This window comes from Ammospiza caudacuta, chromosome 32, assembly GCF_027887145.1.
Source record: "Ammospiza caudacuta isolate bAmmCau1 chromosome 32, bAmmCau1.pri, whole genome shotgun sequence".
Taxonomy (NCBI): domain Eukaryota; kingdom Metazoa; phylum Chordata; class Aves; order Passeriformes; family Passerellidae; genus Ammospiza; species Ammospiza caudacuta.
Window position 1 is genome coordinate 4,775,912 of NC_080624.1, and position 27,997 is coordinate 4,803,908.

The window sequence follows — 27,997 nt, forward strand, 5'->3', positions numbered from 1 at the left end:
CTACAGGTGAGACACCTGAGCACACCTGGGGACACCTGAGACACCTGAGACACCTGGGGTATCGGGGGGATCGGGGGTATCGGGGTTATTGGGGTACCGGGGACACCGGGGACACTGGGGACACAGGTACGGGAGGAGGCTCACGAGGACGAGCGATGAGTTCCAGCTGCAGGTGAGACACCTGGGACACACCTGAGCACACCTGGGGACACACCTGAGACACTGGGGACATCAGGATACGGGGGACTTTGGGGACACACCTGGGACAGTTGGCATCTCGGGGACATTGGGGTGATTTGGGTTACGGGGCACACCTGGGCACACCTGGGCACACCTGGGGTCATTGGGCCGTGGGGGCTCCGTGGGGACAGGTGGGGCATTGGGGGGTGGTTTGGTGACCCCTTGGTGACCAGGTGACCCCCAGGTGCCCCCCAGGTGCCCCCCAGGTGACCCCAGGTGACCCCAGGTGACCCCCAGGTGACCCCCGTCTCTCTCTCTCTCTCCCCTCCCCCCCCAGGTGCTGCCGCGGCCCCCGCAGCCTCGGGGGGGCCCCCCCGGGGGGGGGGGGTGGGGCTGGCGCGAGACGCTCCGGGCCTGGTGGGGTGGGGGAGGGGCGCGCCGGCCCCGCCCCGCCCCCCCCGCGGCCCCACCCTGAGCCCCCAACCCCCCCCCCAAAAAAACAACAAAAAAAATTGATTTTGGGGTGGGGGGGGGCAATAAAATGTGATTTTTGTAAAAAAAAATGGGAATTTGCCTTTTTTTGGGGGGGGGGGGGGGGGATTGATGGGAGCGGGCCCCGACATTGGGGAGGGGGAGATGGAATGGGACCCCCACCCAAAAATGGGAGGGGGCCACAAAATGAGGAGGAATCGGCCCAGAATGAAAAAAAAATTCTCAAAAAATAAAGAAAATCCCTCAAAATTAAAGAAAATCCTTCAAAATCAAAGAGACCCTCCCCCCAAATTAAACCTGAACCCCCCCCCCAAAATGAGAGGGGGTGACAAAAACAGGAGGAATTGGCCCAAAATTGAGGAAAATACTCCAAAATTAAAGAAAGTCCCCCCAAAATTAAAGGAAATTCTCTAAAATCAAACAAAATGCCCCAAAATCAAAGGGACGGCCCCCAAATTAAACCCAAACCCCCCAAAATGGGGGGGAGGGGAGCACACAAAGCCAGCCTAGTCTCCGCCCCCCCAGGTGGATTTTGGAATTTTTGGGGGAGGGGGCTTGGATTTTTTGGGGGCGTTTTGGGGTTTTCTTGGGGGGTTTAGGATTTTTGGTGGAGGTTTTGGGATATTTTGGGGAGAGGTTTGGGGGCGTTTGGGGTTTGTTGGGGGAGGTTTTGGGGTTTTTAGGAGAGTTTGGGGATTTTGGGTTTTTTTGGGGGGTTTCAGGGTTTTTGGGGGGGTTTTGGGGAGAGGTTTGGGGGGGGGTTGGGTTTTTTGGGGGAGGTTTTGGGGAGGTTTTTATGTTTTTGGGGGATTTGGGAGGGTTTTGGGGAGGTTTTGGGATTTTAGGGGAAGTTTTGGGGTTTTTGGGTGTCTCAGGGTGTTTTGGGCTGGTTTTGGGGTGTATTAGGGTATTTTAGGGTATTTTTGGGGTGTTTTGAGGTGTTTCAGGGTGTTTTGGAGGTATTTCAAGGTGTTTTGAGCTGTTTTTGGGGAGTTTCAGGCAGTTTTGGGGCATTTCAGGGTTTTCTGGGCTGTTTTTGGGCTGTTTCAGGGTGCTTTTGGTCCCTCACCCTGCGGATGGACGTCACCGACTCGTTGATGTGGCGCCGGTTGATCTCGGGCAGCTCCCTGGGGGGAGAGAGGGGACAATTTGGGGTCCCTCCAAAATTCCCCAAGATACCCCCCAACCCCCCCCCCCCAAAATCGCCCCCCAAATCCCCCCAAGAATCCCTCCCAAAATTCCCAGAAAAATCCCCCAAAAGTCCCTCCCAACATCCTCCCAAATCCCCCAAAAAATCCCCCCAAAATCCCCCAAAAAATCCCCCGAAAATCTCCCAAAAATCCACCAAAAAACCCCTCCCAAAATTACCCAAAAATTTCCCCCAAAAAAATCCCCCCAAATCCCCCAGAATTTTCCCCCTATATTCCCCCTGAAAATCCACTTAAAAATCCCCCAAATTCCCCTCAAATTCCCCTCAAAATTCCCCATAAAATCCCCCAACCCCCCCAAATTCCCCAAATTTCCCAAAAGTCTGACTGTTGCAAAAGGTGCCGTAAAGCGCGACTGTCGTAAAACCGGCCGTAAAGTGCGACTGTTGTAAAGACGGCCGTAAAGTGCGACTGTCTTAAAGGTGCCGTAAAGCGCGACTGTCGTAAAACCGGCCGTAAAGCGCGACCGCCGTAAAGATGGCCGTAAAGCGCGACTGTCGTAAAGCCGGCCGTAAAGCGCGACTGTCGTAAAGCCGGCCGTAAAGCGCGACTGTCGTAAAAGGTGCCGTAAAGCGCGACTGTCGTAAAGCCGGCCGTAAAGCGCGACTGTCGTAAAGCCGGCCGTAAAGCGCGACTGTCGCCAAAGAGGCCGTAAAGCGCGCCGTCTGTGCAAGGGGGCGGTGCCGTCGCGCCCCGATTGGTGGCGCCGCTCCTGCCAGGCCAGGGCTGGCGCCGCTCGGCTCTCGCGATGGGACGCTCCCACTCTGCCCGCGACAGAGATCGCGATAACGAACTGAATTACTGGAGATCGTGACGATCGGGGATCTCAACTAGAGGATATCGTAATTATTGGGGACCCCAATTAACGGGGATGCTCATGGCCGGGGGGCTTTGGGGGGTGCGGGGCTGCGCTGGGGGGGGATTTGGGGCTGGGTTTGGGGTCCCCGGTGTTGGGTCTGGGGTCTCCGGATGGATTTGGGGTCCCTGGGGAGATATTTCGGATTTTTGGGGAGGATTCGGGGGTCTCTGGGGTTGGGTCTGGGGTCTCCGGGGGGGTAGGGGGGTGTGACCTGAACGACGCCAAAATCCCCTAAAATATCCCCAAAACGACCCCAAATCCCCTGAAAATGCCCCCAAATCCCCCCAACCTGCAAAACCTCCCAATACTCCCCAAATTCCCCCAATATTCCCTCAAAATCCCCCCAAATCCTCCGAAATTCCCCAAAATCGCCCAAAATTCCCCAAATTTCCCCCAAATTCCCCAAGCAGAGGCGTCTCCATGGAAGAATAAATTTCTCTTATTGTACAAATTTCAGGGGGGGCCCCCCCAATTCCGGGGGTGCCCCGACAGCAGAGCGGGACAGGCAGGACCCCCCTCCCCCCCCAAAGACCCCTCCCCAAAATTGGGGGGGTTAAAAAACTAAAGAAAAAAAAAAAAAAAAAAAAAAGTTGAAAAAAAAAAATTTAAAAAAACCAATTTTAAAAAATCAGCCCTTGGGAGGAGCCCCCAAAATGGGGGGGAGGGGATTTGGGGAGACCCCTCCCCAAATTTTGGAGAAGGGGGGGCAGAAGCGTGGCCAGGAGTGATTTTAGTGTCTGAGGCAGCGACCCCCCCAAAAAAACCCCAAAATCTGGGGGGGGGGAAGGGGAAGGTTTCCCCCCTTTGGTGGTCCCAAAAATGGGGGGGGGGGTGCCCAAATTTTGGGGGAGCCCTTGGAGATTCTTCCCCCCCCCCCCTCCAAAATTTCGGGGGTCCCGAATCACCGGGACCCCCCCCAAAATGGCACAGGAAGGGCAGGGGGGGCTTGAAATTGGGGAGGGGGGACCCCAAAATCCCCCAAAAAGGCACCGAGGACCCCCCCCCAAATTCAGGGCCCCCCCAAATCTCATGGGGGAGATTTTTGGGGGGGATTTTTGGGGGAATTTGGGGGGGATTTTGGGGTCCCCCCTGGTCAGAGCAGGGTGGAGTCGCCCGGGGGGGCGCCCAGGGGGGGGTCCTGGGGGGGTTTTGGGGTCCCGGAGCCCCCCCAGCTCCTGCTCCAGCTCCTGCAGCAGCTGCCAAAGAGAGGGGGGGGACAGACCCCAAAATCAGTGAGAGACCCCCAAAATTCCACAAATTTCTCCCAAAATTCCCCCAGGACCCCCCAAATCCCCCCCGGGAACCCCCAAAATCCCCAAATCCCCCCAAAACCCTCCCAGGACCCCCAGAGCCCCCCTGGGAACCCCCAAAATGCCTCCAGATCTCCCCTAGGACCCCCCAAATTCCCCCCAAAACCCAACTCCAGGACCCCCAGATCCCCCAAATCCCCCCAAATCTCCTTGGGACCCCCCCAGACCCCTGGGATGCTCCCAAATCCCCCAAATTTCCCCCAGACCCACTGGGGACACCCAACCCCTCCAGACCCCCAGCCCCATTTTTGGGCTCCCCTCCCCATTTTGGGGTCAAATTTTAGGGTCCCCACTCCCATTTTTGGTGTCCCAGCCCCATTTTGGGGTCCCCCTTTGGGGTCTCCCCCATTTTTGTGCCCCCATCCCCATTTTTGGAGTCCCTTTTGGGGTCCCAGCCCCATTTTTGGATCCCATTTTTGGGTCCCATTTTTGGTGCCCCCAGCCCCATTTTTGGGGTCCCACTTTGCTGCCCCCATCCCCATTTTGGTGTCCCCCCATTTTAGGGCCCCCACCCCCATTTTTGGGTCCCATTTTGGGGTCCCCATCCCCATTTTGGGGTCCCATTTTTGTGCCCCCAGCCCCATTTTTGGGTCCCCAGCCCCATTTTTGTGCCCCCAGCCCCATTTTTGGGTCCCCAGCCCCATTTTTGGGTCCCCAGCCCCATTTTTGGGGCCCCCATCCCCATTTTGGGGTCCCCACCCTCGGCTCCTGCTCCCGGATCTGCTCCAGGACCCCGCGGTGCTGCTCCCGCAGCCGCAGCTCCCGGCACCGCTGGGCCTCCTGCAACTGCACCAAAATACCGATTATTCACCCCAAAAATAACAATCACAGCTCCCGGCACCGCTGGGCCTCCTGCAACTGCACCAAAATACCGATTGTTCACCCCAAAATATGGGTGAGAAACCCCAAAATTCACAAACACAGCTCCCGGCAGCACTGGGCTTCCTGTAACTGAACCAAAATATCGATTATTCGCCCCAAAATATGGGTTATTGACACCAAAATATGGGTTAGAGACCCCAAAAACCCAGAGAAACCCCAAAATCAGCTCCCGGCGTCTCTGATCTCTGAGCTTCCTGTAACCGAACCCAAAACCAGGATTATTCACCCCAAAATGTGGGTTATTGACCCCAAAATCAGCTCCCGGCAGTGCTGGGCCTCGTGCAACTGTACCAAAATATCAATTATTAACACCAAAAACAGGTTATGGACCCAAAAATATGGGTGAGAAACCCCAAAAATAAGAAAATCAGCTCCCGACAGCACCGGACTCCCTGTAGCTGTACCAAAAATATGAATTATTGACCCCAAAAATGGGTCAGGAACCACAAAAAAATGAATCAGGGACACAAAAAAAAAAGGGTTACAGACCCCAAAAAATGGGTCGGGGAGCCCAAAATAGAGCTCAGGGTGGTTTTGGGTGATATTGGGGTATTTTAGGGTGGTTTTGGGTATTTCAGGGTGTTCTGGCTGTTTGGGGGTATTTTGGGGTTATTTCAGGGTACATTTGGGGTGTTTCAGGGCATTTTTGGGGTATTTCAGGGTGTTTGGGGGATGTTTCAGGGAATTTTGGGGTGTTTCAGGGTACTTTGGGCTGTTTTGGGGGGTATTTCAGGGTATTCTGGGCTGGTTTTGGGGCATTTTTGGGTTATTTCAGGGTACTTTTGGGGTGTTTCAGGCAGTTTTGGGGCATTTCAGGGTGTTTTGGGGGTATTTCAGGGTAGTTTGGGCTGTTTTTGGGCTGTTTCAGGGTGCTTTTGGTCCCTCACCCTGCGGATGGACGTCACCGACTCGTTGATGTGGCGCCGGTTGATCTCGGGCAGCTCCCTGGGGGGAGAGAGGGGACAATTTGGGGTCCCCTCCAAACACCCTGAGACTCCCCCCAAATCCCCCAAAATCCCCCAAAAAATCCTCAAAAAACCCCTCCCAAAATCCCCCAAAAAATCCCTCCCAAAATCTCCCAAAATCCCCCAAAAAACCCCTCCCAAAATCCCCCAAAAAACCCCTCCCAAAATCCCCCAAAAAACCCCTCCCAAAATCCCCCAAATCCCCCCAGAATTTCCCCCCTACATTCCCCCTCCGAATCCACCTCAAAATCCCCCAAAATTCTCCCAGAAATTCCCCCGAGTCCCCCCAAAATCCCCCAAACCCACCCAAACTGCCCAATTCCCCAAAAATCCCCTCAAAATCTCCCCAAACCCCCCCCCCAAATTCCCCATAAAATCCCCCAAAAATCCCCCAAATTTCCCGAAATGCCCCGAATTCGCCCCAAACCCGCGTACCCCCCCCGGGCCTCGCTGATGCTGCTGTGGCGCCTCCGCTCCAGAATCTTCTGCAGCTCCTTCTTCTCCCTGGGGCCAAAACGGCCAAAAATCAGCCCAAAATTAACCCAAATTAACCCAAAACTGGCCAAAAATCAGCCCAAAATTAACCCAAATTAACCCAAAAGCGGCAAAATCAGCCCAACATCAACCCAAAAATGGCAAAAATCAGCCCAAAAATGGCAAAATCAACACAAAACAGACCAAAATCAACCCGAATTAACCTGAATTAACCCAAAATCAACCCAAATTAACCCAAAACAGACCAAAATCAACCCAAAAATGGCAAAATCAACCCAGAGTCAGCCCAAAAACGGCAAAATCAACCCAACATCAACCCAAAACCTTTCCCAGGACCCCAAAACCTCCCAAACCTGCCCCAAGCCCTCCCAGTTTGTCCCAGTTCGTCCCAGTTCCCCCCAGTTTGTCCCAGTTCCCCCAGTTTGTCCCAGTTTGTCCCAGTTTGTCCCAGTTTGTCCCAGTTCGTCCCAGTTCCCCCCAGTTTGTCCCAGTTCCCCCCAGTTTGTCCCAGTTCCCCCAGTTTGTCCCAGTTTGTCCCAGTTCGTCCCAGTTCCCCCCAGTTTGTCCCAGTTCCCCCAGTTTGTCCCAGTTTGTCCCAGTTCCCCCAGTTTGTCCCAGTTTGTCCCAGTTTGTCCCAGTTCCCCCAGTTTGTCCCAGTTTGTCCCAGTTTGTCCCAGTTTGTCCCAGTTCCCCCAGTTTGTCCCAGTTTGTCCCAGTTTGTCCCAGTTTGTCCCAGTACCTCTCGCTGGTCTGGCGCAGCCGTTTGAGCTGGGCCTGCTGAGCCTCGAGCGCCACCTCCCGCAGCCGCTGCTGCGCCTGCCCAGTACGGACCAGTATGGACCAGTATGGACCAGTACGGACCAGTATGGACCAGTACGGACCGGTACAGACCAGTACGGACCAGTATGGACCAGTACGGACCAGTATGGAGCAGTATAAACCAGTACGGACCAGTATGGACCAGTATGGACCCTCCCAGTTTATGCCAGTCCATCCCAGTGCTCCCAGTTCCATCCCAGTTCCATCCCAGTTTATCCCATTCTCCCCAGTTTATCCCAGTCCCTCCCAGTTTATCCCAGTCCATCCCAGTCCCTCCCAGTACCTCCCGCAGCTGTTCCCAGTCCATCCCAGTCCATCCCAGTCCATCCCAGTCCATCCCAGTTTATCCCAGTCCATCCCAGTCCCTCCCAGTCCATCCCAGTTTATCCCAGTTTATCCCAGTACCTCCCGCAGCTGTTCTCTCCTCCTGCCCAGTTCCAGCTGTTGCTGCTCCTCCCGCAGCTGCAGCAGCGGCGCCGCCCCCTCCGAGCCCCTGCTGGGGAAAACGGGGTAAAAAACCCAAAATTTGGGGAAAATCCACAAAATCCCAAATCCCGGCAGCAGCGGCGCCGCCCCCTGAGAGCCCCTGCTGGTGTTTGGGGTGGTTTTGGGGTGTTTGGGGTTTTTGGGGTGATTTTTGGGGTTTTTGGGGTTTTTTTGGGGTGATTTTTGGGGTTTTTGGGCTCACCTTTTCCTGTGCAGCGCCAGCAGCCCCCTCAGGTGTTCGGGGTGATTTTGGGGTCAGTTTTTAGGGTGATTTTTGGGGTGTTTCTGGGGCTATTTTTGGGGTGATTTTGGGGTGATTTAGGGCAGTTTTGGGTGTTTAACGCTCACCTTTTCCTGTGCAGTGCCAGCAGCCTCCTCAGGTGTTTCTTGCGGAGCCTCTCCAGGTCCCTCCGGTGCCGCTGCAGCAGCTTCAGGTACCCCCGGTGCTGCCTCAGCGCCTCCAGCGGCTCCGGGGACACCTCTGGGCACCCAAAAACGCCAAAATTCACCCCAAAATCCCCCCAAAAATCCCCCCCAAAATCACCCCAAAATCCCCCCAAAAATCCCCCCCAAAATCACCCCAAAATCCCCCCAAAATCACCCCAAACTCACCCCAAAAATCCCCCCAAAAGTCACCCCAAAATCCCCCCAAAAATCCCCCCAAAGGTCACCGGGGGGCGCTCAACAAAACCCCCAAAATCCCCCCCAAAATCCCCCCAAAAAAACCCAAAAACCCCAAAACCCGCCCGGGCCCCAGGGGGACCCCAAAACCCCAAAGCCAGGGCTCGCACCTGGCCCAGGTGAGCCTGGCCTGGGATTTGGGGGATTTTGGGGTGATTTTGGGGTTTTTTGGGTACCTGTGAGCACGGAGGCGATGAGGTCCCCGCGCTGCCCTGGGGGGGAAAGGGGAGGCACCAAAGCTCAGCGGATTTTGGGGTTTTTCTCCCCAAATTTGGGCTCCCCCTCCCCTCCCCCCCCGCCCCGTACTCACCTGGGCTGGGGGCGGGGCCGGGCCCGGGGGGGGGAGGGGCGCGGGGCTCGGCGGGGGGGGAGGGGCCCCCCAGATCCTGGGACCCCCCCGGGCTCGGGCGGGGCCGCTCGGGGGGGTCCTGGGGGGAAAGGGGGGTCAGGGACCCCAAAAACACCTGAGACCCCCCAAAATTCACCTGCGCACCCCCAAAAACACCTGAGACCCCCCAAAATCCACCTGAGACCCCCCAAAATTCACCTGGGAACCCCCAAAAACACCTGAGATCCCCCCAAAATCCACCTGGGAACCCCAAAAACACCTGAGATCCCCCAAAATTCACCTGGGAACCCCAAAAACACCTGAGGTCCCCCCAAAATTCACCTGGGACCACCCCAGAATTCAACTGATACCCCCCCCCCAAAAAAAAACACCTGGGAACCCACCAAAAATACCTGGGGACCCCAAGTTCACCTGGGAACCCCTAAAACACCTGGGACCACCCCAGAATCACCTGAGACCCCCCCAGAAATTCACCTGGGAACCCCCAAAAACACCTGAGACTCCTCAAAAAACACCTGGGAACCCCAAAAACATCCGGGACCTCCCAAAATTCACCCGGGACCTCCCAAACCTCCTTGGAAGCCCCAAAATCGCCCAAACCCTCCCCAAAATGCCCCAAAATTCTCCCACAGCCCCCGGATTTTGGGACCCTCGTGGATTTCAGAATCTCCCCCAGTTTGGGGTCGCACCTCGGGGTCCCCCAGCCCCCCCCCCATTTTGGGACCCCTCCCCAATTTGGGGTCCCACCTCGGGGTCCCCCAGCAGGGCCCGCAGGCGCCGCTGCCGCCGGTCCAGCAGCGTCAGGTGCCGGATGGGATTGCTCAGGGCCTCGGCCACGTCTGGGGAGAGAACGGGCAAAAACGGGCAAAAACGGGCAAAAACGGGGAAAAAAGGGCAAAAACGGGCAAAAACGGGGAAAAAAAATGGGGGAAAATGGGGGAAAAACGAGGAAAAAGCGGGGTTGGTTTGTTCCCAGGTGTGTTTAACCGCCCAGGTGTGTTCCCAGCTGTACCCAGGTGTGCCCAGGTGTGTGTGTTACCTGCCCAGGTGTGTTGGTTACCTTGGTGCCCCGCAGGTACGTGGTCCCCGGCCCGGGTCAGCAGCAGCAGCAGGGGTTGGTTGGTGTGTGTTTAACCCCTCAGGTGAGTGCCCAGGTGTGCCCAGGTGTGCCCAGGTGTGCCCAGGTGTGTTGGTTACCTTGGTGCCCCGCAGGTACGTGGTCCCCGGCCCGGGTCAGCAGCAGCAGCGCCGGCAGCAGCAGGGGTTGGTTGCAGTCGCTGCGCAGCGGCACGTAGTGATAGCCTGGGGGGGAGAGACCCCTCCCCAAATTGGGATCGGAGACCCCTCCCCAAATCAGAGACCCCTCCTCAAACTGGGAACCCCCCTGAGACCGGAGACCTCCCCTCAAATCCGGGACCCCTCCCCAAATCAATCAGAGACCCCTCCTCAAACCTGGGACCCTTCCTCCAACTGAGACCCCTCCTCAAATCGGGGACCCCCCAGAACTGGAACCCCAAAGGGGTCAAATGTGGGGGGGGAGGATGGGACTGAACCCCCCAGGGACCCCCAACCCCTCACCTGGCCCCACCTGTCCCCTCACCTGTCCATGTGTCTCACCTGAGCACAGGGCTGTCCCCATTCCCCCCTCACCTGTCCCCTCACCTGTCCGCGTGTCTCACCTGAGCACAGGGCTGTCCCCATTCCCCCCTCACCTGTCCCCACCTGTCCGTGTGTCTCACCTGAGCGCAGCGTGGCCACGGGCAGCACCCTCTGGCCCAGGAGCCGCCCGCCCTCCTCGTAGGCGGCCACGCGCAGGGAGGCCAAGGCGGGGAGCACCACCTGGGGGCACAGCACACCTGGGCACACCTGGGCACACCTGGGCACACCTGGGACAGCCCAGTGCCACCCCAGTGCCACCTGTGTGCAGGGCTGGGAGCACCACCTGGGCACACACCTGGGCACACACCTGAGATCCCCCAGTAACGCCAGGGACCCACCTGAGCTATTCCTACCCCTAAAATCGCCATTTCTCACCCCAAAACCGCCGGGATTTTTGCCCCCAGCCTCTCCCGGTCCCTCCCAGTTTATCCCGGTCCCTCCTGGTTTATCCCAGTTTATCCTGGTCTGTCCCGGTCCATCGCAGTTTGTCCCAGCTTGTCCCAGTTTATCCCAGTTTGTCCCAGTTTATCCCAGTTTGTCCCGGTCCCTCCCAGTTTATCCCAGTTTGTCCCAGTTTGTCCCAGTTTATCCCAGTTTGTCCCGGTCCATCCCAGTTTATCCCGGTCTGTCCCAGTTTGTCCCGCTCCGTCCCAGTTTGTCCCAGTTTGTCCCGGTCTGTCCCAGTCTGTCCCAGTTTGTCCCAGTCTGTCCCAGTTTGTCCCGCTCCGTCCCAGTTTATCCCAGTTTGTCCCAGTTTGTCCCAGTTTATCCCGGTCTGTCCCAGTTTGTCCCGGTTTATCCCGGTCCCTCCCAGTTTGTCCCGGTCTGTCCCAGTCTGTCCCAGTCTGTCCCAGTTTGTCCCGGTCTGTCCCAGTCTGTCCCAGTCTGTCCCAGTTTGTCCCAGTCTGTCCCAGTCTGTCCCAGTCTGTCCCAGTTTGTCCCGCTCCGTCCCAGTTTGTCCCAGTTTAGTTTGTCCCGCCCCGTCCCGCCGCGCACCTTGTGCAGCACCAGGGGCTCCTCGTCCCACACGGGGTTGAAGGCGTTCCCCGCGCAGGTGCGGGTGCGGCAGCGGCGCCGCGTGTCCACGGGCAGCCCGAACACCTCGAGCTCCACGAAAACCCCGACGCGGCGCTCGGTGAGGAACTGACCCGACAGAACCTGCGAAAACATCAAATTTGGTAAAAAAACCCAAAAAAACCCTGCAGAAATAGCCCAGAATTCAACAGAGATACACCAAAATCCCCAAAATCCCCAAAATCCCCAAAAACCCCAAAATCCCCAAAATCCCCAAAAACCCCAAAAACCCCAAACCTCACAGCAGCGATCAGTGAGGAACCGACCCGAGAGAACCTGCAAAAACACCCAAAATTACCCAAAACCCAAAAAAACCCCGCGGAAACAGCCCAGGATTCAGCAGAGACACCCCAAAATCCCCAGAACCCAGGTCAGGGGGCTCCGTCCGTGGGGGTTTTGGGGGGTTTTCATGGGATTTTGTGGAGTTTTGGGGTTTCCTGATTGGGGATCAGTTCCAGGTGAGTTCTGGGGTGGTTTTGGGGCAATTTTGGGGCCATTTGGGGCCAATTTTTGGGGAAATTTTGGGCCAATTTTGGGGCCATTTTGGGGGCCATTTTGGGGCAGTTTTAGGGCCATTTTTGGGGTGGTTTGGGGAGGTTTTGGGGCTGTTTTAGGGCTGTTTTTTTAGGGCCTTTTTGGGGCCTTTTTGGGGCTCACCTGCACGCTCAGGGTGCTGGCCACGATCCCATGTGTCCCCAAATTTGTGGGATTTTGGGGGATTTTGGGGGATTTTGGGGTTTCCCGGTTCGTGATCAGTTCTGGGTCAGTTCTGGGGGTTTCTGGGGTGGATTTTGGGTTCCCCAGGTGTGCCCAGGTGCGTCCAGGGCTCACCTGCACGCTCAGGGTGTTGGCCACGACCCCGCGTGGCCCCACATTTTGGGGTTTTCGTGGGATTTTGGGGTTTCCCGGTTCAGGATTAGTTCTGGGTCAGTTCCAGGCGTGCCCAGGTGCACTCAGGTGTGTCCGGGGCTCACCTGCACGCTCAGGGTGTTGGCCACGATCCCGTCCAGCCGCTCCTCCACGAAGGGGTCGAAGGTTTTGTCCGGGCGCCGCAGCGGCTCCGGCTTGAGCAGGAACCCCGAGCCGGCGTTGGCCTCGAACAGCGCCAGGTTCAGCTGCAGGGGCGTGTCTGCGACAGGTGGGACAGGTGAGGGGTCACACAGGTGGGACAGGTGTGCCCAGGAGTGCCCAGGTGTGCCCAGGGGCTCCGGCTTGAGCAGGAACCCTGAGCAGGCGTTGGCCTCGAACAGGTTCAGCTGCAGGGGCGTGTCTGCGACAGGTGGGACAGGTGTGCCAGGTGTGCCATGGTATGTCAGGTATGTCCCAGCTGCCCCCCAGGTGTATCCCAGGTGTATCCCAGGTGTGCCCAGGTGTGCCCAGGTGTATCCCAGGTGTGCCCAGGTGTATCTCAGGTGTGCCCAGGTGTATCTCAGGTGTATCTCAGGTGTGCCCAGGTGTGCCCAGGTGTATCTCAGGTGTATCCCAGGTGCTCACCCAGGCTCTGGAAGTTGAGCGCCGCCATCTGCACGCCGGCGTTCCAGAAGAGCTGCGGGTGGAAGTTGGAGGAGTCCACGCGGGTGCCCTTGGGGTACACCCGGCTCAGCTGGCGCTTGTTGTACCTGGGCCGGGGTCAAGGACGCACCTGGGCACACCTGAGAACCCCAAAAACCCCAAAAACCCCGAGAATTCACCCCAAAAACCCACCCAGAAACCCCAAATCCACCCCAGGCACACCTGGGCACACCTGGGAGCCCCCAAATCCCTGAGAATTCACCCCAAAAACCCACCCAGAAACCCCAAATCCACCTGGGAACCCCAAAAACCTCAAGAATCCACCCCAAAACCCACCCAGAAACCCAAAACCTCCTAAACTGAGACCAAAATCCCCCCCAACAAAGACCCTGAATGCCCCAAAATCCCCCAAATTCCCCAAAATGCACAAAAAGCCCCGAAATGCCCCGAAAAGTTCTGAAAAGCCCCATTTTTGGGCTGGTTTTGGGTCATTTTTGAGCCATTTTTGGGGTAATTTTTGGGGCCATTTCGGGGCCCATTTTGGGCCATTTTTGGAGTCATTTTTGGGGCTGTTTTGGGGTCATTTTTGGATCGGCTTTGGGGACTGGTTTTGGGCCATTTTTGGGCCGTTTTGGGTTTTTGGATACTCGACGAACTCGAGGGGGCTCTTGGTGAGCTGCTCCAGCCCCTTGGTCTCCACGAACGACGACATCTCAAAGCTCCTGTTGCGCTCTGGGGAGCCCCAAAAAACCCCAAATTCACCCCAAAATCCCAAACCGACCCCAAAGCCACAAACCCCACCCAAAATTATCCTGGAAACCCCCAAAACCCACCCAAAATTAACCCCAAAGCAGCCCAAACCACGAAACTCAGCCCCAAAACATCAAAATTCACCCCAAACCCACCCAAAATTCACCCTTAAATCAACACCAAACCCCCCCAAATCAACCCCAAAATTAACCCAAAATCAGTCCCAGGATCCCCAAACCTCCCAAATTTCACCTCCCAAACTCCCTCCAGTCCTCCCCAGACCCCAAATTCCCTCCAAAATTCCCCCAAAATTCCCTCAAATTGCCCCAAATGCCCCCAAAATCCCCCCAAAATTCTCCAAATCCCCCCCCAAAATGGCCTCAAATCCTCCGAATTCCCCAAAATCCCCCAAATTTGCCCCAAATCCTCACTCTGGGCGGCCTGGAAGGATTTGAACTTGACGGGCTCCACGTAGGTGACCAGGGTGGACATGGCCTCGGTGGCCGTCACCTCGCTGCCCGCCGTGCCCTGCCCACAAATCCTCATTGGGCACCCCAAAAACACCAAAAACCCCAAAATCCCTCATTGGGACACCCCAAAAACACCAAAATCCCTCGATGGAACAGCCCAAAAATACCAAAAACCCCAAAAACACGCAGCCAGGAACACCAAAAACCCCAAAATCCCTCATTGGGACACCCCAAAAACACCAAAACCCCACAAACGCACACCCAGGAAAACCCAAAATCCACACTGGGGCACCCCAAAAACACCAAAACTGCACACCCAGGTAAAACCCCAAAATCCCAAAAACACACCCAGCAAAACCCCAAAAATCCCCATTGGGGGAACCCCAAAAATGCACAGCCAGAAACGCCAAAATCCCCAAACCTCCCTGGCAACCCCAAAACCCCCAAATTTTCCCCCAAGGGGACCCCAAAGTTCCCCCAAACCTCGTCCGTCGTCGGCTTCTTCATCTCCGGGGGCTCCTCCTCCTCCTCCTCCTCACTGTCGGCCTCGCGCTCTGGGGACCCCAAAATCACCCCCAAAACACACCCCAAAATCACTCAAAACACCCAAATAAACCACCCCAAAATCACTCCAAAATCACCCCCAAAATAACCCAAAAATGACCCCAAAATCACCCAAAAATCCACCCCAAAATCATCCCAAACACCCCCAAAATCACCCCTAAGATCCACCCCAAAACACCCCAAAATCACCCCCAAAATAACCCAAAAATCACCCCAAAATCACCCCTAAAATCCACCCCCAAAACACACCCCAAAATCACTCAAAACACCCCAAAATCCACCCCAAAACCACCCCAAGCACTCCAGAATAATCCTGAGAGCCCCAAAATATCTTGAGAAAAACTCCCAAAAAAAATCCAGACCCAAAAAAATATTTTACCCATAACATCAAAACAAACAAACAAAAAAAAAACCCCAAAAACCCACAAAAAATAACCCCAAAAAAAACTGCCATAAACACAAAAAAAACCCCATAACCACCAAAAATCAACCCAAAAAAACTCCCAAAACACCACAAAAAATAACCCCAAAAAAACCCCAAAAATCACACCAAAAAAAACAAAAACAAAAACAAAAACAAAACAACCCAAAACCACCAAAAAAATAACCAAAAAAAAAAAAAAAAAACCAAAAGCCCCAAAATGCCCCAAACAGCCCCAAACTCACCGAGGGGTTTCCGGGGCTGCGCCCCCCGCTCGTCCCCGTTGGGGACCCCAAACTCGGGGGGGCCTGGGGGGCACAGGGGGGTCTGGGCTCATTTTGGGGATGATTTGGGGGATTTGGGGCAATTTCGGGGTTTTTAGGGTGCGGATTTGGGATGGATTTTGGGGCGATATTGGGGAGATTTAGGGGTTTTAGGGGGTGGATTTTGGGGGGCATTTAGGGGGACTTTGGGCTTTTTAGGGGGTGGATATTGGGGGGATTTGGAGGATTTTGGAGATTTGGGGTTTTTCGGGGATGGATTTTGGGGCTTTCAGGGGATGGATTTTGGGGAATTTTGGGGCAATTTGGGGGGCAGGATTTGGGATGGAGTTTGGGGGGGGGTTTGGAGGGGATCTGGGGTGGGTTTGGGTCATTTTGGGGTGGTTTTGGGGTATTTTTGGGTATTTCACCGCTGGTTTTGGGGTGGGGATATATAGGGGTATTTTAGGGCATTTTTGGGGTGTTTTAGGGTGTTTTTGGGGTAAGGATGTTTTTGGGATATTTTGGGGGTATTTTTGGGTGTTTTACCGCTGTTTTTGGGGTGAGAATGGTTTTGGGGCATTATTGGGGTATTTTGGGGTGTTTTGGGGGTATTTTGGGCTGGTTTTGGGTGTTTTACCGCTGTTTTTGGGGCGCAGCGGGGCCTCCCCCGGGCGCCGTTTCTTGTTCTTGATGAGGATCCGGCCCAGCAGCTCCTGGGGGCTGGGCAGGGGCACCCCGGGCTCCAGCTGCGCCAAAATCGCCAAAAATTAACCCAAAAATCAGCCCAAGTATCCCATAAAAACCCTACCAAAACCCCTGGCTCCAGCTGCGCCAAAATCGCCAAAAATTAACCCAAAAATCAGCCCAAATATCCCATAAAAACCCCACCAAAACCCCGGGCTCCAGCTGCGCCAAAATCGCCAAAAATTAACCCAAAAATCAGCCCAAGTATCCCATAAAAACCCCACCAAAACCCAGCTCCAGCTGCGCCAAAAACACCGAAATTCAACCCAAAATTAACCCTAAAACCACCCCAAATGTCCCACAAAACCCCCGGCTCCAGCTGCGCCAAAACCCCAAAAATCAACCCAAAAATCACCCCAAAACCACTCCAAACCCCCCGGATTCGCCCAAATCCCCCCATTTTCCCCCCAAACCCCCGGATTTTCCCAAACTCCCCGGTTTTCACCCCAAACGCACCGGGTATTTGTCCAGGGGCTCCGTGAGCAGCGCGGCCCCGAAGATGCTCCGGCAGTACTCGGCCATCTTCGCCTGCTGCCGCGCCCTGGGGGAATTCGGGGCATAAAACCCAAAAACGGACCCCAAATCTGAGAAAAGCACCCCAAAAAACCCCAGAAACCGCCCCAGAAACCCCAAAAACCCCCAGAAAAACCCCAAAACCGTCCGAGGCAGCGCTCGGACATCTTCGCCCGCTGCCGCGCCCTGGGGCGAAATTTGGGCTCTGAACCCCAAACTTTGACACCAAAAACACCCAAAATTGCCCCAAGAACCCCAGAAACCCCAAAAACACCCAGAAAAACCCCAAAAACTGCCCCAAAAAACCCCAAAACCACCCAAAGAAACCCCAAAAAACCAGCCCAGATAAACCCCAAAAACCGCCCCAAGAAACCTCAGAAACTGCCCCAAAACCACCCCAAAAATTGCCTCAAAAAACCACCCTAACAACCACCCCAAAAACCCCACAAACCGCCCCAAAAATGCCCCCAAAACTGCCCCAAAAACCCCACAAACCGCCCCAAAAACCACCCCCAAAACCACCCCAAAAACCCCACAAACTGCCCCAAAAATCCACCCCCAAAACCACCCCAAAAACCCCACAAACTGCCCCAAAAATCCCCCAAAGGATTCGGTTTTGGGGCACTCAAGGTGTTCCCGGGTGGGGGTTTTGTGGTTTTGGGGTTTTTTGGGATTTTGGGATTTTAAAGTTTTTTTGTGGGTTTTGGGTTTTTTTTTTTTGTTTTTTTTTTTTTTTTTTTTTTTGTTTGTTTTTGTGGGGATTTTTGGGGTTATTTTGGGGTAATTTTGGGGGTTTTTGGCTCACAAGTCCACATGGTTCTCGAAGCTCAGGATCACCGGGGTTTCTGGGGTTATTTTGGGGTAACTTTTGGGGATTTTGGCTCACGAGTCCACGTGGTTCTCGAAGCTCAGGATCACCGGGGTTTTTTTGGGGTTTTTGGGGTTATTTTGGGGTGATTTTTGGGGATTTTGGCTCACGAGTCCACGTGGTTCTCGAAGCTCAGGATCACCGGGTACGGCGACGTCTTGAAGGCGCTTTCGGCGATGGCCTCGATCACCTCCTGCCACAGCGGGGACCCAAAATACCCAAAAGTGACCCCAAAAACAGCCCTGGGACCCAAAAACCCCAAAACCGACCCCAAAACAGCCCTGGGACCCAAAAACCCCAAAAAACTGGGGTGGTTTAGGGGCAGTTTTTGGGGCGGTTTTGGGGCAGTTTTTGGGGCAATTTTGGGGGTTTTTGGGGTTACCTTGAAGAGCACCTCGGTGGTCACGGTGAAGCCGTGCTGGGCAGTTTTGGGGGTGTTTTTGGGGTGATTTTGGGGCAGTTTTGCAGTGGGTTTTGGGGCAGTTTTGGGGCAGTTTTGGGGCAGTTTTGGGGGTGCTTTTGGGGTGGTTTTTCGCTGGGATTTGGGGGTGGTTTGGGGCTGGTTTTGGGGTGGATTTTGGGGCTTTTGGGGCAGTTCTGGCTCACCTTAAAGGGCACCTCGGTGGTCATGGTGAAGCCGTGTTGGGCAGTTTTGGGGCAGTTTTGGGGCGATTTTGGGGCAGCTTTTGGGGCGATTTTGGGGCAGTTTTTCGCTGTGTTTTGGGGCAGTTTTGGGGCAGGTTTTGGGGTGGATTTCGCTGTTTTTGGGGCTACCTTGAAGGGCACCTCAGTGGTCATGGTGAAGCCGTGCTGGGCAGTTTTGGGGCAGTTTTTGGGGCAGCTTTTGGGGCAGTTTTGGGGCAGTTTTTCGCTGTGTTTTGGGGCAGGTTTTGGGGTGGATTTCGCTGTTTTTGGGGTTACCTTGAAGGGCACCTCGGTGGTCATGGTGAAGCCGTGCGTCACCAGCGGCTCCTCCTCCGGGGGCCGGCCCTGCCAGCAATCGAGCTCGACGCAGCGGCAGCCGCTGAGCAGCACCTGCCGGTACATCTCGGCCGAGGAGAGCCCGGTCAGCTGTCCGGCTGGGGCGGGAGAGACCCCAAAAATCAGAAAATTCACATTGAATATGGGGGAAACGCAAAAAACCCCGAGAAAATCCGATTGGGTACGGCTGAAATACAAAATATCCCAAAAAAACCCAAAAAAACGCTAAAAACCCCCAAAAAATCCCATCTCGGCCGAGGAGAGCCCGGTCAGCTGTCCGGCTGCAGTGGGAGAGGCCCCAAAACGGGAGAAAAAATCAGAAAAATCAGATTTGGTATGGCAGGAACAAAAAAAAACCCTGAGAAAATCCCATTAGGAATGGCTGAAATAGAGAAAACGCAAAAAAAAACCACCAAAAAAACCCTAAAAACCCCAATTTACAGCCCAAAACCCCAGCCAGAGACCCCAAACTTTGGAATTGAGCACCAAAACCACCCCAGAGATTTTGGGGTCGCGTTTGGGGTTTTTAGGGCGCGATTTTTGGGGTTTTTTGGGGGAGTTTTTTGGGGTTTTTGCAGTTCGTGCGTTTTTTGGGGTAGAATTTCGGGTTTTTTGGGTTTCGGGGTTCTTCGGGGCGCGGTTTTCACCTGTCAGGTAGGTGTTGTGGGAGGAGTTGATGAAGTAGCTGCTCAGGGGCTGGGTCATGTCCTGGTGCAGCCCCAGCGTCTCGAGGGGGACGATCGCGTTCTCGTCCCCGCCCAGGTAGCGGCAGAAACCCTCGAGGGAGAGCTGGCCTGGACCCAAAAATGGCTAAAATTAACCCAAAATTAACCCCAAAATACACACAAAACCATCCCAAAATCACCCCTCGAGGGAGAGCTGGCCTGGACCCAAAAATGGCTAAAATTAACCCAAAATTAACCCCAAAATACACACAAAACCATCCCAAAATCAGCCCTTGAGAGACAGCTGGCCTGAGCCAAAAATGCACAAAATCACCCCAAAATCACCACCAAAATCATGCCCAAAATAACCCCTCCAAGGACAGCTGGCCTGGACCCCAAAAATGTCTAAAATTAACCCAAAATCCACCCCAAAATTACCCCCAGAACCACCCCAAAATTATCCCCAAAATACACCCAAAATCACCCCAAACTCACCCCTAAAAACCCCCTCAAGGACCCCAAAAACCCCAAAATCTCCCCCAAATCCCCCTCAGCTTCTCCTTCGTGACCTTCAGCCACCCCAAACCATCCCAAACACACCCAAAACCCCCGGATTTCACCCCAAGTCTCACGCCTCTCTGCCGGAAGGTCCTGTTGGGTCCATATTGACCAATGAGGGTCTGGGCCCCCCGGGGGGGGAACAGGAGCCCCAAAACTGCCCCAAATCGCCCCAAAATCGCCCCAAACTCACCCAAATCACTCCAAATGCCCCAAAACCCCCGGATTTCACCCCAAAACCCCCCGATTTCACCCACACCCCGTTCTCTGAAGGTCCTGTTGGGTTCGTGTCGCTCGATGAGGGCCTGGGCCCCGCGGGGGTTCCGGGGGGGGAACAGGAGCCCCAAAACTGCCCCAAATCGCCCCAAAATCGCCCCAAACTCACCCCAAACTCACCCAAATCACTGAAAATGCCCCAAAACCCCCGGATTTCACCCCAAACCCGCATACCCCGTTCTCTGAAGGTCCTGTTGGGCTCGTATCGCTCGATGAGGGCCTGGGCCCCGCGGGGGTCCAGGGGGGGGAACAGCACCTCGTTGAGTCTGGGGTCTCGCTGCCGCGCGTTGACGAAGTCGCGCAGCTGCTCCCGGCTCACGTACGGCTTGCCCGCCGCCCCGCTGGGGGAACACCCAAAAAACGCGGAAACCAGCCCAAAAAAACAGCAAAAACGGGCGTGAAATCAAAATAAAAAACCACCCAGAAAAACCACACCAAAAACACCCAAAAAACACCCCAAAAATCCCAATAAGCACCCCAAAAATAACACAAAAATGAGCAGGAAATAAAAACTAATCCCAAAAAACACACCCCAAAAATCCCAATAAACACCCCAAAAAACACCCCAAAAATCCCCAAAACCACCCCAAAAATAACCCAAAAATGGGCAGGAAATAAAAACTAATCCCAAAAAAACATCCCAAAAACCCAATAAACACCCCAAAAAGAACCCCAAAAAACACCCTAAAAAAACACCCCAAAAATAACCCAAAAATGGGCAGGAAATAAAAACTAATCCCAAAAAATCACCCCAAAAAACACCCCAAAAATAACCAAAAAAAAAAATGGGCAGGAAATAAAAACTAATCCCCAAAAAACACCCCAAAAACGGGCAGAAAATAAAAAATAAATCCCAAAAAATCCACCCCAAAAACCACCCCGAAAATAACCCAATAAACACCCCAAAAGTAAGCAAGAAATCAAAAATAAATCCCAAAAAAACCCACCCCAAAAACCCCCCAAAAATCCCAATAAACACCCCAAAAATAACGCAAAAATGGGCAGGAAATAAAAACTAATCCCAAAAAAAAACACACCAAAAATCTCAAAAACCACCCCAATAAACCCGAAAAAGTGGGCACAGGAGCAGCCCTAAAAACAAAACAAATCTGACAAAAACACCCCAAAAAACACCCCAAAAAAACCCCAAAATCAGCACCAGAACGGCTCCCAAAACAAATCTGAAAAAACACCCCAAAAGCCCCCCCAAAATCCACCCCAAAAACCACCCCAAAAACCCCAAAAAATAGCCCAAAAACCCCAAACCCCCCAATAAACAGCCCAAAAACCCCCCAAAAAAAACCAAAACCCCAAAAACCTCAAAAACCACCCCAAAAATCAGCATGGGAACGACCCCAAAACCAAAACAAACCTCAAAACCAATCCCAGGCTTTTGGGGGAATTTTGGGAGATTTTGGGGGTTTTTTGGGGGGCGATTTGGGGAGGATTTTGGGGCATTTTGGGGCATTTTTGGGTCTCACATCTCCAGCAGGATCTTGTCCAGCTCCGGCCTCAGGCAGAGTTTGCTCAGAAACCTCCAGAAGGTCTCGAAGGGGAAAAGCTCCAGGGGGATGGCGGCGCCCTGGGGACCCAAAAACACAAAAATTCACCCCAAAAACAAAAAAATCAACCCCAAAACCCCCAGAACCCCAAAAACCACCCCCAAAAAAAAACCCCAAAACCCCCAAGAACACCAAAACCTCCAGAAGGTCTCGAAGGGGAAAAGCTCCAGGGGGATGATAGCGCCCTGGGGACCCCAAAAACATCAAAATTCACCCCAAAACCCCCAAAAAATCTACCCCAAAAACCCCAGAACCCAAAAACCCCAAAAACCACCCCAAAACCCTGCAATTTTTGGGATCCCTAATTTTTGATATCACCAACATTTGGCACTCGGGATCCTTGATTTTTTGGGACCTTTGATTTTGGGGCCTCCAATTTTTGAGAGCCCCCAATTTTGGGACTCCCATTTTTTTTTTGGAACCCGTGATTTTTTGGAATCCCCAAATTTGGGACTCCCATTTTTTTTTTGGAAACCGTGATTTTTTTGGAGTCCCCAGTTTTGGGATCCCCATTTTTTGGGACCTCCATTTTTTCAGGATCCCAAATTTTATGACCCCCAATTTTGGTTCCCGCCATTTTTTTAGGACCCCCAATTTTGGCCCCCTATTTTTTGAGACCCCAAATCTTAGTCCCCCATTTTTTGGGACCCCCAATTTTGGGATCCCAAATTTCAGGACCCTCAAGTTTGGGACCCCCAATTTTTGGGACCCCCAAATTTCAGGACCCCCAAGTTTGGGACCCCCATTTTTTTTTGGGGATCCCCAATTTCAGGATCCCAAATTCTGGGATCCCCAATTTTTTCGGGATCCCCAATTTTGAGACCCCAGTTCGAGCCCCCTGCTATTTTTGGGATCCCCATTTTTTTCAGATCCCAAATTTTCGGGGACCCCCAATTCTGGCATTCCCTATTTTTAGGATTTCCCCCCCCCCCGCCCAGATTTTGTCCTTCCCCAATTTTGGGACCCCAAATTTTGCCGTTTTTCCCCATTTTGGGGCCCACCCGGCCGCAGCCCAGCCCGCACGACTCCAGCGCCGCCTCCGCCCTTTTCTTGTCGGCCGAGAACATTTTCAGGATGCTGCCAAAAAAACCCAAAATTTCGGGATTGGGACCCAAAAAAAACCCAAAAATTCGGGGAGGAGTCCCCAAGATTGGGGGGATTCGTTTTAGGGGGAAAAAAAAAACAAAATTTTTGGGGTTCTCTCACTTTTTGACAGGGATGCGCCCGTCAGGGTTCAGCTGCAGCGTCAGCTTCGTGTACCTGGGGAATTTGGGGAAATTTGGGGGATTTTGGGGAAATTTGGGGGAATTTGGAGAAATTTGGGATGGGTTTGGGGTGGGTTTGGGTGAGTTTTGGGGCAGATTTGGGGCATTTGGGACATTTGGTTTTTGGGGATTTTGGGGGCAATTTCTGGGAAGATTTGGGAAAACTTTGAAGGAATTTTTGGGGAGGATTTAGAGGAATTTTGGGAGGGATTTTGGGGAAGATTTGAGGATCATTGTGGGGAATTTTTTTGGTGATTTTTAGGGAGGATATTAGGGAGATTTGGGGGGGATTTTGGAGAGGATTTTGAGTGAATTTCAGGGGATTTTAGGAGGGATTTTGGGGAAGACTCAGGGGTGATTTTAGGGATTTTTTTGGGGTGATTTTAGGGAATTTTTTGGGGGGATTTTAGTGAATTTTTTTGGGGAATTTTTGGGGAGATTTTCGGGGGGATTTCTGGGGAGAATTTTGAGCAAATTTAGGGGGATTTTGGGAGGGATTTCGGGGTGGTTCTTGTGGGGATTCTGAGGAGATTTGGGGCTATTTTCAGAGAAATTCTTACCAGGATTTTGAGGGGATTTTTGGGATGATTTTTGCAGGATTAGGGGCTCGTTTCGGGGAGGATTTTGAGAGGAATTTTGTGTGAGATTTGGGGGCGATTTTTGGGCTGGTTTTGGGCTGGTTCTGGGAGGGTTTTTGGGGTGATTTCAGGGGTTTTTTGGGGTGATTTTGGGGGATTTTGGGGTACCCACGCCTTCCTGAGCAGCGTGTTCCGGGACGGGTTCCGGGCCAGGATGTTCGTGGCCAACCTGAACAGCTCCTCTGTCCACACCTGCACGCCCGAATTTGGGGACCAGAACACCCCAAAAATACCCAAAACCACCCCAAATCACCCCCCCAAAAAAATCCCCAAAAAATCCCCAAAATCCCCCCACACCCAGGGTGGTCTCAGCACCCCCAACCCCTCCCAAATCCCCCCAAAATCCCCCCGGACCCCCTCCCCAAACCCTCAACCACCCAAAAACGAACTCCGGAACCCCTAAAAGCCCCCCAAATCCCCCCAAAATTGCCCCAAAACCACCCAAAAGGTCCCAAGCCCCAAAAATTCTCTTTAAAACTGCCCCAAAATCAACCCCAGGTCCCCCAAACCCCCCAAATTCTCCCCAAAATCGCCTTGAAACCACATCAAAAGGTCCCAGCACCCCCAGATCTTCCCCAAAACCCCTCAAATTCCCCCCAAAATCACCCCAAAAGGTTCCAAACCCCCCAAATTCTGCCCCAAATCACTCCGAAACCGCCCAAATTTTCCCCAAATCCCCCCAGAAGCGCCCCCAGCCCACCTGGGCCTCGCCGTCCTGCACGGCCACCAGGTTGAGGAAGCCGAGGGTGACGAGGTCGGGGCCGTGCACCACGGTCAGCAGGCGCTGGGCAGGGGGACCCCCGGGCCCCCCGAAACTGAGGGCGTCCCGGGTGCGGGGGTCCTGCCTCGGAGAGCCACAAATTGGTGAAAAACGGGTGAAAAACGGGTCAAAAATGGGTCAAAAATGGGTGAAACACGGGTGAAAAACGCGTCAATAATGGGTAAAAAACGGGTTAAAAATGGGTCAGAAACACCCCCGGGGACCCCGAAATTGAGGGCGCCTCTGGTGCGGGGGTCCTGCAAAGGGAGCCCCAAAACGCAACCAAAATGGACCCAAAACTGTCCGAAATGGGCCGAAACCCACCCAAAATGGGCTGAAAATGCACCCAGAGACCCCAAAACGGCTCCAAACGCCCCAAAACGGGACCAGAAACCCCCAAAAAAAGGCGCCCAAAGCGCCCCTGGGGAACCCAAAATCGGCGACCCCCACCCCAAAACCACCCAGGACCCCCCAAACCCTCCCCAAATCCCCCCCAAAGCCCCCAGGACCCCCCCAAATCCCCTCTGGGACCCCCAAATCCCCCCCAAATCCCCCCCAGGACCCCCCAAACGCCCCCAACCCCCCCCAGATTTGGGGGTCCCACCTTGGGGGCGCGGGCGAAGCGCCCCGTCCGCGTGTCCCGGACACTGCACAGGTCCAGCAGCTCCACCTCCTGCGGGACCCCAAAATTGGGTTAGAAACCCCCAAAATCGGGTCAGGGACCCCAAAAATGGGTTATGAACCTCAAAAAATGGGTTAGGGACACCAAAAAATGGGTTAGGGACCCCAAAAAATGGGTCACGGACCCCAAAAATCGGGATAGAAACCCCCAAAAATGGGTCAGGGACCACAAAAAATTAATGAAGGACCCCAAAATTGGGTTAGAAACCCTAAAAAACGGGTTAGGGACCACGAAAATGGGTCAGGGACCCACAAAATCAAGTTAGGGCCCCCAAAAATGGATCAAGGATCCCAAAAAATGGGGGGAGACCCCAAAAAACAGATCAGGGACCCCGAAAATGGATTAGAAACCCCAAAAACGGGTTAGGAACCCCAAATTGGGTTAGAAACCCTTAGAAATGGGTTAGGGGCTTCCAAAATTGGGTTAGAGCCCCCAAAAATGGGGGGCAGACCCCAAAAAATGGGTTAGAAACCCCAAAATTGGGTTAGGAAGCCCAAAAATGCGTTAGGGACCCCAAAAATTGGGTTAAGGACCCCAAAAATGGGTCAGGGACCCCAAAAAATTAACAAAGGACCCTAAAATTGGGTTAAGGACCCCAAAAATCGCGTCAGGGACCCCAAAAATTAATCAGAGGCCCCAGAAAATGAACAAAGGACCCCAAAATGGGCCCGGGACCCCCAAAGGAGCCGTTTCCGGGTGGGGGAGGGGCGGGGGCACTTCCGGGCCAGGGTGGGGGAGGGGCGTGGGAAAAGCCGCCCCCCCCTCCCCCCCGCCCCTCCCCCCTCCCAGGGGACCCCGCATCCGGCGGGGGGGGGGGAGGGGCCCCAAAATTGCCCAAAATTCCCCAAATTCCGGCTGGGGGGGGCTGATAAGGGGGGGGGAGGGGCTGATAAGGGGGGCACGGGGTGGGGGAGGGGTTTGGGGGGAATTTGGGGCTTTTTGGGGCCTTTTTGGGGGGTTTGGGGTCACTTTCAGGGGAATTTGGGGGCACTTTTGGTGTCGCTTTCAGGGAAAAATTTGGGGTCTCTTTGGGGTCATTTTGGGGCATTTTGGGGCATTTTGGGGTCACTTTCAGGGGGCTTTTGGGGCACTTTTGGGGTCTCTTTGGGGTCATTTTTGGGGCATTTTTAGGGTCATTTTGGGGTACTTTTGGGGCATTTTTGGGGTCACTTTCAGGGTAAATTTTGGGGTCACTTTCGCGGTGGTTTTGGTGCCAATTTGGGACATTTGGGGGTCACTTTTGGGGTCATTTTGGGGTCGTTTTGGGGGCATTTTTGGGGGCTCTTTGGGGTCATTTTGGGGACACTCGGGGTCATTTTGGGGCCAATTTGGGGTCGTTTTAGGGTCAACTTTAGGGCATTTTTGGGGTCACTTTCAGGGTGGTTTTGGGGTCACTTTCGGGGTGATTTTTGAGGTCACTTTTGGGACATTTTGGAGTCACTTCGGGGGGGTTTTGGGGCAATTTTGGGGTGACTTTCAGGGTCATTTTAGGGTCCCTTAAGGGTCACTTTGGGGTCACTTCAGGGCCGTTTTTGGGGTCACTTTTAGGAGACTTTTGGGCCATTTCAGGGCACTTTTGGGGTCACCTCAAGGTCACTTTCAGGGTGGTTTTGGGGTCACTTTGGGGCCATTTTGGGGTCCCTTAATGGCACTTTTGGGGTGCATTTTGGGGCGGTTTTTGGGGTATTTTGGGGTGCATTTTGGGGTGTTTTGGGGTGCATTTTGGGCTCTCACCGCGCTGGGCCCCGTCCAGTAGAGGAAGAATCCGTCGGGGTCGACCCTGAGCGTCACCGGGGTGTGGCTGGGGGGCTCCTGGGGACCCCAAACACTCCTGAGACCCCCAAAAACAACCCCAAAACCACCCCAAAAACACCCCAAAAACCCCACCTAAAACCTCTAAAACCTCCCGAGCCCCCCAAAACCACCCCAAAAACCCGCCTTTGAGACCCCAAAATCCCCCCTGAAACCCCAAATGCCCCCCAAAAAACTCCAAACTGCCCTAAAACTGCCCCAAAAAACCCCAAATACCCCAACTCCCACCCCCCACCCCAAAACGCCCCCAAAAATCCCCCCAAAAAACCCAAAACCCCCCAAATCCCACCAAGACCCCCAAAAATGGGGGGGGGGGGGGGCAGCACCCCGAAAAGGGAGAGCTCCCCCTCCCTCCCCGGGGCGGATTTTGGGGTGAAATTGGGAGATTTTGGGGTCCCGGGGGAGCTGGGGGGGGGGGGGGCAGGACCCAATTTCGCGGATTTTGGCCCCAAAATCGGGGTCAGGTCGGGAATTGGGGGCACGGGGGGGGGGAGGCGGGGAATTGGGGAGATTTGCGGGGGAATTTGGGTGATTTTGGGGGCAATTTTTGAGGGTGATTTTTGAGGTCTCCCGTGGGTGATTTTTGGGTGATTTCGGGGTAATTTGGGGGTAATTTTGGGGGGCGATTTTGGGGTAATTTCAGGGCGATTTTTGGGGTTTTCCAAGGTGATTTTGGAGGTGACTTTGGGGTGGTTTCGGAGTAATTTTGAGTTAGTTTTGGGGTGATTTCTGGGGTAATTTCGACGTGATTTTTGGGGTCATTTCGGGGTGGTTTGGGGATAATTTTGGGGTTACTTGGGGGCGATTTTCGGGGTAGTTTTGGGGTGGTTCGGGGGTCCCCCAACAAGCACCATGTTGCGGTAATTTGGGGGTAATTTTGGGATAATTTGGGGATAATTTTGGGGTGATTTCAGGTGGTTTCGGGGTAATTTCGGGGTGATTTTGGGGTGATTTCGGGCGGTTTCGGGGTCGCTCACCTCCTCCCAGCGGATGAATTTGCTGCCCCGCACGAGCAGCTCGGGCACGCGCGGCGGCTCCAGCGGGAGCGCGGACGGGACCGGAACCGGGACCGGGGCAGGAGCGGGGGCAGAACCCGGGGCAGGACCCGGGACCGATCCCGAACCGGGCACCGGACCCGGACCCGAGCCCGGCCGCGGCGCCGCCATCGCTGACCGGGACGGGGGCGTGGCCCGCAACCGCCAGGGGCGTGGCCTAACCAGGTGTGTCCTGAGGG

At 54.3% G+C, this 27,997-nt stretch overlaps 1 protein-coding gene across 1 annotated transcript; it reads right to left on the bottom strand.

Annotated features, from left to right (window-relative positions):
- LOC131570011 (1-phosphatidylinositol 4,5-bisphosphate phosphodiesterase beta-3-like) lies at positions 1-27,929 on the bottom strand. Its single transcript, XM_058822344.1, has 34 exons — positions 27,741-27,929; positions 26,686-26,763; positions 24,874-24,942; positions 24,210-24,350; positions 23,622-23,701; positions 22,813-22,866; positions 22,608-22,683; positions 21,526-21,626; positions 20,219-20,385; positions 19,193-19,339; positions 18,486-18,643; positions 17,675-17,757; positions 16,640-16,724; positions 16,077-16,185; positions 15,422-15,484; positions 14,675-14,745; positions 14,153-14,249; positions 13,619-13,703; positions 12,954-13,078; positions 12,434-12,588; positions 11,382-11,543; positions 10,466-10,565; positions 9,924-10,028; positions 9,416-9,565; positions 8,554-8,616; positions 8,045-8,177; positions 7,616-7,703; positions 7,131-7,207; positions 6,332-6,400; positions 5,819-5,876; positions 4,749-4,835; positions 3,448-3,935; positions 1,742-1,799; positions 1-114 (listed from the first exon to the last, which is right to left on the bottom strand). The coding sequence occupies exons 1-34, from the start codon at positions 27,927-27,929 to the stop codon at positions 1-3; spliced, it is 3,885 nt and encodes a 1,294-aa protein (XP_058678327.1).
- Positions 27,930-27,997: the final 68 nt, after the last annotated feature.